General features: G+C 39.8%; 1 protein-coding gene across 4 annotated transcripts in view; it reads left to right on the top strand.

The window, feature by feature from the left end:
• DSCAM (DS cell adhesion molecule) overlaps window positions 1-14,814 on the top strand; it is a 472,834-nt gene that overhangs the window by 294,740 nt on the left and 163,280 nt on the right. For all 4 annotated transcript variants that reach the window (XM_064705508.1, XM_064705527.1, XM_064705537.1 and 1 more), the window contains exon 9: window positions 6,200-6,478. In XM_064705508.1, the coding sequence (XP_064561578.1) occupies window positions 6,200-6,478 (279 nt within the window). The remainder of the gene's footprint in view (window positions 1-6,199; window positions 6,479-14,814) is intronic.

The raw sequence follows: 14,814 nt of genomic DNA, 5'->3' as shown, positions 1-14,814 counted from the left end.
CGATGGATGAGACATGACTTAAAAGCACTTTTGGTTTCTATATAACACTTTTAATGCTCTCTCCTTTTGGAGAAGCACCCACTGCAGCATCAGGGAGCCTGTGAGTGTTGGATGGCAGGAAAGGGCAGTGGGGCTGTGATGGCTGTGAAAAACTAAAAATTGCTAGCCCATGGCCAGGGTTTGTGCAGAGGCAAAATAATTTTGGCTTTTTCACTCCCAGTGCAGGAAATCTGGGGTCACACAGCTGTCCTAAGAGACTGCATAGGATGGATGAGACGTGACTTAAAAGCACTTTTGGTTTCTACACAACATTTCAAATGCCCTCTCCTTTTGGAGAAGCTCCCACTGCAGCATCAGGGAGCCTGTGAGTGTTGGATGGCAGGAAAGGGGAGTGGGGACAAAATAATTTTGGCCTTTTCAGTCCCAGTGCACGAAATCTGGGGTCACACAGCTGCCCTAAGAGACTGCATAGGATGGATGATACATAATTTTGATTCCCACACAACATTTTAAATGCTCTCTCCTTTTGGAGAAGCTCCCACTAGCATCAGGGAGCCTGTGAGTGTTGGATGGCAGGAAAGGGCAGTGGGGACTGGATAGCTGTGAAAACCTGAAAATTGCTAGCCCAAGGTAGGGTCTGTGCAGAGACAAAATAATTTTGGCTTTTTCACTCCCAGTGCAGGAAGTCTGGGGTCACACAGCTGCCCTAAGGGACTGCATAGCCTGGTGGCTGTGATTTTGCATCAGCCATAAATATTCATGGCCAAAAGTATTTCCTATTGCAGACACAGCCCCTGCAACAGTGCTGTTGCAAGAAAAGCCATCAGGGAGCTGTTTATAATGATAAAGCAGGGGATGATTCTGGTTTTGCTGTGCAGAACACCATGTTCAGCTGGCTGCTGCAGGAAACAGGAGATCTGCAGGATGCTCTGTCTCAGTGAATCATCTCAGCAGCTCCTCCCAGCAAAACTCCCATGGAACACAGGGCAAGAAATTAAGGATGTTCCTGTGCTAATGGAGAGCAGCGTGGAAGCCCTCCTTGCCCTCCTTTCCAGCAGTCCCCCAGAGGTACAGAAGACCTTGCTAGGGCACAAAAACATAATTTAAATCTTCCTGTATTAGCACTAATGAGGCTGGCCCATGCTCCTGTTCTTAAATAGACACTTAATTCAAGCTCTCATCAATAAAGCATTCCCAGGACACAGCACTTGGTGGCATGAAGCAGAGATTTCCACTCTTCTGCCCATTGTGGGTAGAGAAAAATATCTCTTCCATGTACACAAGCACAAAGGGTATTCTCTTTCTAGTTAAGATGGAAAAACTTATATATAAAATAGCAAAATTTCACCAAAAAAAATCAAATGCAAACTCTGAAATATGGTCAAACTAAAGCTACGTACAGGGGAGTAAAATATATCAACACACATTGAAGGATTTTAGACAGATTTTAAATACATCTGTCCTACTGTAAATTTTCTCTGGAACAATTTATATACAAAATAGCATAATTTTAAGATATCATAATAGCTATATATATATATCCAAAAAAATCAAATGCAAGCTCTGAAATTTTGTCAAACTAAAGCTACGTATAGGGAAGGAAAATACATAAACACACCTTGAAGTATTTTAAACAGGTTTTAAATACATCTGTCCTGCTGAAAATTTTGTCTCTCAAAGTACTACATACCCCTCTTATTTTTTAGTGCTGTTTGGCAATGGTACAACTTAAGTGTGCAAAAAAACCTCCTCATGCTGGTTAATCAAATTATTTTCTTAATCATATTATTTTCTTAATCATAATCATAATAATCATAATATTTTCTTCTATCAAGGATATATCTCTCTTTTTCACCGCAGATATTGATAAAGACAGAAAATTTTATATTTCAGAAATTATTTGCCAGATATCATCATAAATTTTTAATAAGGTTTTTTTTTGGGGTCATTTCCTTCTTCAAATGAGCAGAAAGAAAGTTTATCTCCTATGATAGCTCATCAAAAACTTACTTTACCAATTTAAACTGGTGAATACCAGTTTAAATTAGCTGAAAAACATTCCTCAATATTTCAAAGTTTTTGCAAGACTATTTACTTTCTTCTAAGTGCTGATTTTTAAATTACACACTGGCTTTTAAAATAAGCTCCTCATAAGGACTGCAAGCTGCTGCAGGTTGAATATACATTATATTTTATGAAGCAGAAATGCTGGTTTTCTCTGTATCTTAAAAACCTGAATAGAAGGAGAATGTGCTGCCTAAAAATATTTCAGCCAATTTCTGAAATACTCTGCAGGCTGCTACTTGTATTTTAGAGCTGGTAAATGCAGCCTTGCAAATCAATATTTTCTGAAAAACATTTCAATGTCACCTAATGATCTTTCTCCCTGTTTTCTTCATCAGGGAGATGGAGAATGCAGATGCACATTATTATCCTTGGGCAATATTTTGTCTGACTTTCAATATAATTTTTTCTGTGAAAGATTGGCTCAAATTTGTTACACACTCAGCAGAAAATACAGAAGTAATTTGCCACCCTGTTGTGAATTTTAGTGCATTTTTCAGTAATGATGTCTGAGGTGAAGAGAAGAGTTTGGGCAGAAATGTGCTGGGCACCACAGTAAGGGGAGGACTTGACATTTAGCAGGTATTTGTACTTATCAAGGGGAAAATTTATGGCAAAACCTTTTGAAAGACACACAGTTAATTTCTCATTCCCATCATATTATGAACTGCTTGTCAATAAATGCTAAGAGAATTTTTTTCTGCTGATGTACAAAAATCTGAGATCTCTCATGTGAATGAGCTAGCTGGGCTGAGGTAATTCCAAGAGGCTGCAGGTATTTTGCCTCATTTTGTGACAGCAAAAGTCCCCAAGTGAACAAGGGGATACTTTCCAGTGCTCAAAGTTCAAATAAACACAGCAATTTATACCAAGTTTATTTTTTTTTCTATGCCTGATCTACCAGGTTTTCAGAATGCCAAAAGACAGGTTTTAGCAATTAGAGAGATGGCAGCCAGGAAAGGTGAGATAAAGGGATAGCAGTGGCACTTTTCCCAAACCCAGACAGTGAGGGCCTGGAAGGATAAATTGTGTTGTCCTGTCCCTGATGTCACCTCTCTGTGGCAGCTGAGCATGGTCATAACTTCCCCTCATCAAATGGCACCGTGGCTGTGCTGGAAATTGTGGAGTTAATACAAAACTTGTATTTGTCAACCTCCTGCACTGTGAGGAGAATCTGCACAACCATTTGAACACGGCTTTGAACAAGGCCTCAGTCCTTTGTGGGGCCTGGAGTCATGGAATTATAAATCACAGAATTTGGGCTGGAAGGGACCTCAAAGCTCATCCAGAGCCACCCCTGCCATGGCAGGGACACCTCCCACTGTCCCAGGCTGCTGCAGCCCCGATGTCCAACCTGGCCTTGGGCACTGCCAGGGATCCAGGGATGGAATTCCATCCCAGCCCTGCCCACCCTGCAGGGAACAATATCCTCATTCCCAAGATCCCATCCAGCCCTGACCCCTTCCTGAGCTCAGCCCAAAGCTTCTCCTGTGCAGGTGAACAATGCCAGCTGTGCCAGCCTTTCCTGCCAGCAGAGCTGCTCCATCCCTCTGCTCATCCTGGAGCCTCCTCTGGGCTCTGCAGCAGCTCCAGCTCCTCCCTCCACTGGGGCAGGTCTGGGGCAGCTCTGCAGGTGGGAAATCACCTGAGGGGCACAGGGACAGAATCCCCTCCCTTGACTTTCTTGCCGTGTTTGATGAACTTTCTTACTCCTAATGGAGGACCCAACATTTGGATCAAAGGAAATGCCTGGAGCTACTCAGTGGCCACCAACACTTGTCCCTGCATACCAGAAACAGGACACTGATAAAAGGAGGAAAAATGCTGCTGGGGAAGGCCATGGGCACACACTGCAACCACTTGAGAGATTTTATTTTTTTTCTGCTTCAACTCTGGGGAAACCACAACCTTACCATTTCTGAAGGGGAAAAGGACAAAAGAAATACAATTAGATAAAGCCACCAACTCCATTTTTTCCTGGAGTTCAAACATATCGATCACTATAAATGTTCTGCTCTGGGTATCCTTCCATCTTTCCTGTTCAAATGTAGTACAGATTAAGTGTAAGTGATCTCCCAGGCAATAGGAGAATGTACTTCTATATCTGAGGTGCATAACCTCTAGGAACCTTCTCTTTTGATAAATCAGGATTTGAGTACTGCTGGCAAAGTTGGTTGTGCAGCCCTTTCAGGAGTGATGGATAAAAACCTGTCTGAGATGAATGCCCTGGTTGTTTCAATGCTCCCCTGAGAAGGGCAGAAGATTTTGATTCCTTCATCTGGACAAGTATTTGCCTCTCAATTTACCAATTATTTAGTAAATGTTCCAACCACAACCCAAAGAAAACATGGCAGCCCCATTATTTTTTCTATGTTTATTTAATCTGTCTGTTTCACTAGTTTTTATTAAAAACACCTTAAAACAAAATTATTTTAAGAAGTAGAGTTATTTACTTTGGTAGAAAATATGGTAATTTTTTAATGTTTTTTGGTTCAGCCAGAGAATAATGTGATTTAAAAAAAGAAAAAGAAAAAATATTCTTCAGTCCAAGTATGCTTTACAGGAATTAAATGCTTGAACATTCATGCCTTGTACCATCCCTTTGATTAGAAATCAGTTTTACCTTAATTTGCCGTCCTACAAGTACTTCCCCTTCCTGCAATCTTGGTGAGAATTGTGACTTGAAACATTAAGAAACAAGTCCTTAACTGCTAGAGGCAGTTAAGGAAGCTCACATTCCCTGTCATCACACCCCAGAAGCAAAGCTGGAGCCTCTTCCAGGTCTATTCCATGACCTTTAAGCAAGGCCCTTGGACCAGACCTTGAGAGCTGCTGAGCTCTTCCTGGCAATGTCACTGCTGGCAGCCCTGGAGAGCCTCAAACTGGGGGTGCTGTGACTTCTGGAAAAGCTGGCAGTGCTTTGATTTCTGGAAGAGCTGTCTGATCCTTTTTTAGGGGTCTGCCAGGTGTCTCTAGAAGCCAGGACTTCCCCTGCTTGTCATCTCTGCTTATGTACTGGGTGACCAAAAAATGAGAAGGTGTTTCCAAAAATGAGATTTTTCCTGCTAAACAATGCTTTGTGGCTGTCAGAGGTGTAGATTCTGCACATCCTGATGCCTTTTTTTGGCTACCTGAAAACAGAGGCCAGACAAAATTAAGGGAATAAAAAGTGGTTATATTTATTGAAGGACCTTCAGGCACATTTAGGGTAGATGAATACCAAATTTTACAAAATACCAAAAATCTCACACTCTCTGAGACTGATGTTTATCTGAGCAATAAATTGTTCTTAGCCTGAAAATAGTCCCATCCCTTCATTAAAAGTGATGACAATACCCCATACCAAAATGAATGACAGATCAGGGGTTTTTCACACTTTTATAAGTTTGGTCCATTTGCATATTGGAGGTTAATTTTTCAATTACATCTTCAGGTAATGAAGTAATTTACCCCAAGTTTGCTCCCCCCAACTCACTTTTTTTTACATTTCGCAGGGCTTAAGACAGTGAGGTGTCCTTGATCCCTAGAACCAGACAGGAATTGTTGTGTCTGACCAAAATGGGAAAGCAGCAGCTAGGACTGTATATGGAGTTTAGAGCTATACACTAAAGAATTGCAGGATTAATTAGAATATTTCTCAGGGCCTGAGACAGTGAGATGTCCTTGATCCCCAGGCTTAGAGAGGAAGTGTTGTGTCTGACCAAACTGGGAAAGCAGCAGCTAGGACTGTATATGGAGTTTAGAACTATACAGTAAAAAATTTCAGGATTAAACAGATATGAAATATTAGAATATTTCTCAGGGCCTGAGACAATGAGATGTCCTTGATCCCCAGGCCTGGAGAGGAATTGTGTTGTCTGACCAAACTGGGAAAGCAGCAACTAACACTGTATATGGAGTTTAGAGCTATACACTACAGAATTTCAGGATTAAAAATATATTAAATGTTGGAATATTTTATATTAAAATATGTTAAATATTTAAAATTATAAATGAAAATATTAAAAATATAAAAAATATGAAAACCAGAATAGCTAAAATCCATCAATCCCACCCTGCACACATGCCCCGTTACGTTATTTCCATAACCAAGGTCATGGCTTCAACAGCTCTCTCTTTCCCTCTCTCCTTCCAGTCCCACCTTTCATCCAGCCTTTCGAGTTCCCTCGCTTCTCCATCGGGCAGAGGGTGTTCATCCCCTGCGTGGTGGTCTCGGGGGACCTGCCCATCACCATCACGTGGCAGAAGGACGGCCGGCCCATCCCCGCCAGCCTGGGCGTCACCATCGACAACATCGACTTCACCAGCTCCCTGAGGATCTCCAACCTGTCCCTGATGCACAACGGGAACTACACCTGCATAGCCAGGAACGATGCAGCAGCTGTGGAGCACCAAAGCCAATTAATCGTCAGAGGTGAGGAGGTGTAATTGCTTTGAAAGGCGCTAATTAAGCGGGATTCATCGGTATTGTGTGGTGGAATCTGTTTGATGGGTATGGGGGGTACCACTTGTGGGGTTCTCTGGGTCTGGATTGAAGGCACTTGAGATGGTGTTTCATGTTCACACTCAGGTGTTTATTATTTCTTATCAGTCAAACAGTCTCACTACTGTGAGTTCTGCAGCTTTTCATTAGAAGGCACAAAATGGCCAACAATCTCTTGGTACAAGGTCTTTTATAAGACTAAACTATCCAATGAAGAACTGACACCTGGATTATTTCCCCTTTTAACCCAATAACTGATCCCACAGAGCTGCAATGGGGACTTTTCTGCCCAATTACAAAATGCCACCCAAACCCATGGAGAAGGAGGAAGAAGCAGCATGAAAAAGAAACCCAGGACAACACCCTGTGCCCTCCATCTTGCTGCCATCCACAACATACTAAAAACCCCAAAACCTAAATTTCTCACCAAGTGATACACCTACACTGCTCTCTATAATCTACTTCACACTTTTGTGGATTCCAGTCTATCTTGAAGTCTGGGAAACTTTCTCCATGAATGAGGGTCAGAGTCAGTGCTGCCCTGGGGGTCAGGGCACCCCAGAGCAGACAGAGAAATATTCCTTGTGTGCCCTGGGTTTCCACAGATGGGAAGTGTGATGTGGGAATCAGAAAAATAGAAACTTCCACAGACATGGAAGGGTTTGATTTGCAGCCTTGGGAGAAGCGTGGACTGATGTAAAAAAATCAATACACAGACTTTAAGCAGAAAAATCATAAACTTAGGTTTCTATAGTTGTAAGTAAGAATATGCCTTAAGTGAGAAACTGTACTGATAAGATGGTGAAGGGTTTATAATGTAGGGGTGTGGTTGTATAGAATGAGCTAAGAGTTCAGAAGTTATAATAGAATCATATGTTAAGCATTTATAATGTAGAGATGTGGTTGTACAGAATAAACTGAGAGTTTAGAAGTTATAATAGAAGCATATGTGAATGTTTTATAATGTAGGGGTATGGTTGTATAGAATAAGCTGAGAGTTTAGGATTTATACTAGAAGCCAATGTGTGCATGTGAAACAGAAGCCAATTGGACAGAAGTATCCAAAGTGCAGTAGAAGTGAAGGTGATAGGTTAGAAAAACAAAATAAACCCTGTGGCAATTGTCTGTTGGGTTAGAAAGTTCTATATTGCCTTGTAACAAAAAAATAATTGTGACTACTCTTGAGCCAACTGCTTGTTCATTCAAAATCTCACAGTCTCTGAGGCTGATGTTTATCTGAGCAATAAATCGTTCCTGGCCTGAAAATAGTCCCATCCCTTCATTAAAAGTGGTGACAATGATAGAGGGGAATATGCTAATCCCTCTCTCTTGACAGAGAGCACAGAGAGCAGTGAGGCACAGAAAATAATGTGAGTTTTCCTATCTAAAGTCTTGAAACTAATGAAAAACCCTGGAGTGTTTGGGGTGGGTAGGGGAGCTGCAGGAGTGATTTCCTGGAAATTTTATCATTGGGATAAAGCCTTTGAAACTATATAAAATTATTTTCTGCTATTGTTTTAGTCTGATTATACCCATTTTTTGTTTAGACCACTCTCTCCTATATTATGTCAGCAAAAAAAGCAAAACATTGATGTTGACTTCATGGGGAAAGAACTCTCTGCTCTTACCTTGTTCTTTTCCTGGTTTGTGTTTATTATGCAATTAGCAGGATTCATGCACTCATGATGACTTACAACATTTTGCCTTGAAATAAATGTGAATATACATTCAGTAAGCAAGTATTTCATGTGGAAAAAACCTTTCTAGTCACACCTTAACCAAATTATCTAGAGATTATTCCTTGTGATGTATTTTCAAACTTACTGTGCACAACTTCAACAAAAGCACATTGCTTCCTTTTCTTTCTAGGAATTTTTCAAAGTATTTCAAATTTTTATTTTTAAAAACTCAGTCAGACCCTTCCCTCTCCACCATCTCCTTCTTGCTACCAAGCCACTGGGCCTTTCAGAGAAAGAATAATCCTACAAGAAACCTCAGTAATTTCTGTCTACTGCACACTGCTACATTTTGTATTCCCTCCTATAAGTTTGCCAAGATAAACCTTAAAATCTTAATGGGGCTTTTGCAATTTTTCCCACCCCAAAATCTGAAGAACTCTTTTAAGTCAAATGTTCCCAGTGTTTTAATGCTATCCTTAAGGAATTATTCCCTAATTTTCCAATATGCTTACTTTTTTTAATACTAGTATTCCCGAAACTCAGTGGTAAACAGATCCATTACTTTTCTACTATCTTTGATATAAATATTTCATTATTTTTTAAAATTTCGCTGATTTTAATCTTGCTTAAGATTATTCAGTACAGATGTTTATTACTTTCCTCATTTATTTAGCAATTCTTAAATGAAGTGATTTAATTAACTACATGCATTTAATTATTCCTTTCTAAGCTTTTCTGCTAGATTTTAACCCTATTCCTCACTCTAATGAGAGCTTTTCCTCACCTCCTCTTTTGCTGGAGAAGGCAAGGTTGAAAACCTCACATTTCTGCCTGTGTTTGCCCTGCTCAGAAATGCTGCACCTAAAACCAGCTGGGATTTTTCCTGCTTTTCTGTAATTCAGCTCTGGAAGTGATGGGAATGAATCTGCAGCAACCCTGTGTGGGTTCCTACAGGAATTTCTTACTCCCAGGATGGTTTTACCATCTGAGAACAGGTTGTCTGCCACCACTGTCTGTCCTTGCCAGGCTGAGACGCATAAGTGTAGGGATTTCTGCTCTGTGCAGGGATTTCTGCTCTTTCTAGGGATTTCTGCCCCGTCCCCCACTGCTGGGGACAAGCCCTGCCATGCCCTGACTTCTCCTGGCTTTGCCTGAACTGCACTTTCCCTGTCTCCTCCTGTCTGTGGGTAATTCCTGCCCTGACCTCTGTTCCCAGGACACATCTGCCTCTTGCTGCCTTTTCAGGCATTAATCAGGTTTCCCCTCTTGTCCAGCAGAAGAGTTTTGGGAAGCCTGTCCCTCACCCCAACACCTCCATTTTCACCTCTATTTCCCCCTCATACGCTTCCTGCTCTAATTACACCTCCTGATGAGGTGTAAAAACCCCATGGGCATGACAGAGAGGAGCTTTCCACTTGCTTGTACCCAAGGGCTTGGAGAGCAATCTTGGATCCTCAGTTTTTAGGAAGTTATGAAGGCTACACCATGCTCCCCCCTTGCTTATCCTTCTGCCCATGTAATGCTCTGCAGAGCCTCCTTAAATCCTCTCCTCTCTCTTGCTGTCACTTTAAATGATAATGTTTTAATCAGTTTTGGATGTGCATCTGAGATAACATCTCTCACTCAGAGGAAAAGGGGGAAACGCAATATCATGTCTGACCTGAATTCTCTGCCAAAACCCTCCCCTGACCTCTTTCCCTGGTGCTGAACTGCTGCAGCTGCCTCATCCCACAGAGGTCAGAGCTCAAAGAGCCACCAAAGAGTCCCTGTGGTCACTCCTCCTCTGCATCCAATCTGACCTGACACATTTCAAGTCAGACTTGTTTTCCTGCTGCCTGTTTCTCATCCCTCCTCATCTTTTTGTTCATAGGTGCTGTATAACTGAAACATTATATTTTTCTAAATAATCTATGTGATTTTTCTCCAAAATAGGGAGAAGTGGTGCTTTAACTCCTCTTGTTTCTGTTTGAGGGTTTCTCAGCAGTGTGCTTTAAACTTAAATGCTGCTATCCTAAATGCTGGGAGATGTGTTCTGGGAAAATCTTATTTTTGTGCACACTGTGCATTTTGGTATGAGAGCACACAGTGAATGGGAAAGGAAAATTAGGTGAAATATGGCTGTTACCCACACAATTCCTTTTTCCTTATTTAGACTGTCCTTGTATTCATTTCAAAAGTTTTAAAACAGTGCAGGCCATTGTGTTTCTGAACTAAATGGGCATCCACATCATTTTACAGCGCATGGAGAAGACTAGAAGTACAATCTAAAGTCAAGACATTCCTAAGGAGAATGAACAAACACAGGCCAACTGCTCATTGCTTCATTTGAATTATTAGTGAACACAGAAATTTCTGCAGATTCCATACACAAACCTAAATTCATCATCTTTACACCTTCAGATATGTTTTCCTCAATATCTTCTGTCAAATCCCATAGATCTGCAATTTTTTATCATCATCATATATTCCTGTTTAAAGTCTGTTAAATAGATTTCTTATATTCCTCCTACAAATATTATTTTTCATACCTGAGCTGCACTGCCATTTTGTGCCAGGGGTGCTAAATGGCAAAAGGAAAACAAGAACTGGTTTCTTCAATTCTGTGGGTACGTCATGGCAAATCTTCACAGTTCCAATTATTTCGTGCTTTATAAAAGCAACCAAGTGGTGATGAGGAGGATGAGGAGCCCTAAAAACCCTTGGCCAGCAAGGCTGGATCCTCCCTGTGTTAAATATCAGAGGAAGAGGATGGCCAGTTTCCACAGCATCGCACAGGACATGGAAGCAGCAGCTGAGAGAAAGTGAGATAATAAAGCTTTGGAGAATCTGGGTGGGATCATCTCAGGGCAATCTCAGCTCTCTCTGCCATGAGCCCCTTGGTGAGAACCTAGAAATGAGACAGAGCCAAATGCTCTGGACATGGGGCTGTCAGTGCTTCTCTCCACAAATTATTGCTAATTTTAGGCTAACTGGAAGAGGGGAAAACACCTCCAGTGGAGCTGAGCTCTGCAAACTTCATATTAAGAGGTGATGGATAAGAAATATTAGGTGTAATACCAGAGAATCTAAACAGGCAAAACCTTCTGCCAACACAAGAATTCTTCCAACTGGAATCTCTCCTCAAGCATGAGATACAAATCCACAGAAGAGCAAGCTTGATTAGTCCCAATGTTTATGGAATATCTTTTGAAAGCTCAGTAGGAAGTGGAATTAAGCGAGTGAATGAGAACAGAACTTTCCTTCTCAAAATTGTAGGTTCTGCCAGATCCTGGTCTTCAGATCTTCTGGAAATGCATTAAAAATTCAGCAGCTAGAAGGGCTTCTCAAACCTCCTAAATAATAATAATAATAATAATAATAATAATAATAATAATAATAATAATAATAATAATAATAATAATATAATAATAATAATAATAGTTATTATTATTATTGTTGTTGTTGTTGTTGTTGTTGTTGTTGTTGTTGTTGTTGTTGTTGTTGTTGTTGTTAATATTAATGTTTTTATTATTATTGTTGTTGTTGTTACTATTATTGTTATTAATTTATTTCTTGGCACACTCTTGGTTTGTTAGTCATGCCCATAAGAAAAAGGAAAAGAGAGGATCCTGTCATGAGAGCCATAGATAGAAATGAGGAAAATATCTTCTCCGTCAACTACTTAAATCATCACAAGGAATTAATCAAGACTTTACTCATTAAGGCTGTCGTCTAAGAGTGATTAAAAATCTATATACACTTTTTCATGTGTTATTCATTTCTGTAGAGTTTCCTAAAATGAAGTACTTATGAAGTAAAAAGCAGTGAAAAGAATTCTAATGGGTAACCAAAAAAACCTGATAAATGTATTAATGAGTTCAAAATTTTTCTGATACTACCAGAAAGGGGAATTCAAAGATAGTAGTGGATGCATAAATCATGATTTTATATGTGCTGTTAGTGAACACATCATAAGTTAAAATTGAGATAAGGTCTTTAGATAATGAATAACCCCCCATAATGCATTTAGTGCATTAAATGTGTTTTCATTTTGCACTTGCCAGGGGTGTTGAATATAATTAGATAGTTAGACACACAATGAGGAGTCTGGATTTTTCAGATGGTAGGAGAGTTTCCACCTTTTTTGTGATGTTTGGTGGTGGTGCTGAGGTGATGCAGTTTGGGACAGAAAGGCAGGGAGGGAAGATTAAGGCCAGAGCCGGTATCTAAACTCCTTTACTTGCTTTGATGGTGTTTACATTGTGGCTCTGAAGATGACTCCTAAAAGATTCACTTATTTAATGTATTCATTAGACAAATCTGATCAACACAAATCACTAGGCACGGTGTCATTTTGCAAAAGTACATCTTTTTTCTTGAACTGCAGAGCAAATGGTTTCACTAAAGCAGCTAAATCGACCCCTTAGGTGCAATGACCACATTTAATAACTGCTCATCTTTGCTAAAGTACAGTGTTTAACGATCTCATTCATTAATACATCAAGGGTTGCTTTGGCTGATTAAACTTCCTCCATCATTCTGACAGTGGGATCCAAATGTGAAGTACAAATATTCCATGTAAAAATGAAACACTGCATTTCAGGCTGGTGCCACAGATTATTTCTTAACTGACTCCAACCAGAGGAGCTCGTGGCAGGAGCCTTCATCATTGCTCTCCAGAGGGATGCACTGATCTCTGGGAGCCAGAGGTGCTTGCAGGGATTTGAAGTCTGGGAAGGAATGTGTGAGTTTGGCACCTGGTCCCTGGCAGGTCAGGAGGGATTCTGCATGTGCACAGAGCAGATTTAAACCAGGGAGTGGATGTGGGACCATCCATGGTGCTGAACCTCACCAAGTGCTGGTGCTGCACATGGGTCAGGGCAATCCCCAGGATCCATCCAGGCTGGGAATGAAAAGATGGAGCAGCCCTGGGAGAATGATTTGGGGTGTTGAACCCTGTTCTGATTGCTTCACCCTTTGTTTTTCCTCAGTTAGAACCTGAGACTGCTAAACATAATATGGATTTTTTTTTTTTTTTTGGTATTTTAACTCCTTTTAACCTTCATTTTTTAACCTTTTACCTCCTTTGAGTTCAGCCATTAAAGAGTTGGCTTCTGTCAACTTATGGCTCTTACCCTAAATAATTCAACAGCTCATTTCTCATCACAGACCTGTGGGTTGCATTGAATGAAGGCCCGCCAGAAACTCACTGTTAAAGCAATTTTAAATGCCCTCCTTCACAGGCTCAAGAACTGTGCTTCTTGATAAGGAGGATGATAAAAGTAGAACTCTTCTGTCCCATTAATGAGTAATTTCAGAGAGTTTCACTTCTAAAGGAGTAGAGGAGTCTCACATTTTACAGCTAAAGAGAGGAGGAACTAATTGTTTACTTTTTTCTATTAACTCAAACATATCAGACAAATTACCTTGCTTAAATTCTTGCTAAGCATATTTTCTTTAAGGGCTAATAATCTCCCAAAAGATAATGAAAAAATGAATGTGGGTTTATCATCTAAATCTAAGTATCAAAATCTGGAACAAGTTTTTAACAGCACTGTATTCTGAATTATGGCAGTACATAGCACAGAACAAGTTATTAAATTTAAATAAAATTGAGAAGCAAGTGAGCAAGGAGATAAAAAAAAATGCAAAGGTCTGCTCTGTTTGCTTTTTCATCATTTATATAAGAAGAAAAATCCTCTGGCTTTACCTAGACAGCAATACAGAAAAAATTGAAAGGTCATTAAATGAGTAATTTTTATTTTGTTGTAGCATCTCTTCAGATTTCTATTGGCAGTCTTAAGACTAAGTGGCAAGAGTTTGTCTTCAAAACCAGAGCAGCAGTTGGCATTTTTATAACCCGTCCTAAAGGGTGGCCAAAGCTTTACTGAGCACAGAAACTGTTTCTGTTACTGGGTGTGGGATGAAATTTTTTAAAGTTTTGTTTATGGATCCAAAGAAGGAAATTCTCTGATTTCTGATGATACACCTGGTCCTGGAGCTCCAGAGCAAAAGTTAATTTTGGCAGTTACCATTCTAGTATTGCTCTCTACTGAAATTAGTAATTAGAATTGAGAATATCAAGAATATCTGAGACAAAAACTTAGGTTTTATATAAAACTAAAAATACAGTGATATCAATGTGATGAAAAGTCTTGTTCAGAGCTTGTCAGTGTTAAAGGCACAACATATCATTGATATCTCTCTGAATTCTTAAAAGATGTGGAAAATTGTGGCAGAATTTCCATTAAAAAGCCCAAAGAATATTTCCACTTGGCATCCATCCTTTTGTTTTCTATATTTGCAATGGGATTACACAAAAAGTGTGATTTACCAGGTAACTTTAATGCAAATAGTATTTTAAAGATTGGTTGCATTTATTCTATACTAAGCAGTCTTGCTTAACTTTTCCCAGAACTTTCTGCATATGCCTGCTCATTTAATAAAACAATTTCCTGAAAATTTAGCATTTCTTGCCAGTCTTATTCATAGCAAATGAAGAATATGAAAAAATGTTTTTCAAAGAGAAGGAAAATATAAAAAAATTACAGAAATTTTATATTGGAAGACATTTTAAATTACATTCTGCTCTTCACACTCTTCAGTAGT

The sequence above is a fragment of the Zonotrichia leucophrys genome, chromosome 1, assembly GCF_028769735.1.
Source record: "Zonotrichia leucophrys gambelii isolate GWCS_2022_RI chromosome 1, RI_Zleu_2.0, whole genome shotgun sequence".
In the NCBI taxonomy this organism is placed as follows: domain Eukaryota; kingdom Metazoa; phylum Chordata; class Aves; order Passeriformes; family Passerellidae; genus Zonotrichia; species Zonotrichia leucophrys.
Note: the sequence above shows the minus strand (reverse complement) of the source record. Positions and strands in the feature narration are given on the sequence as shown.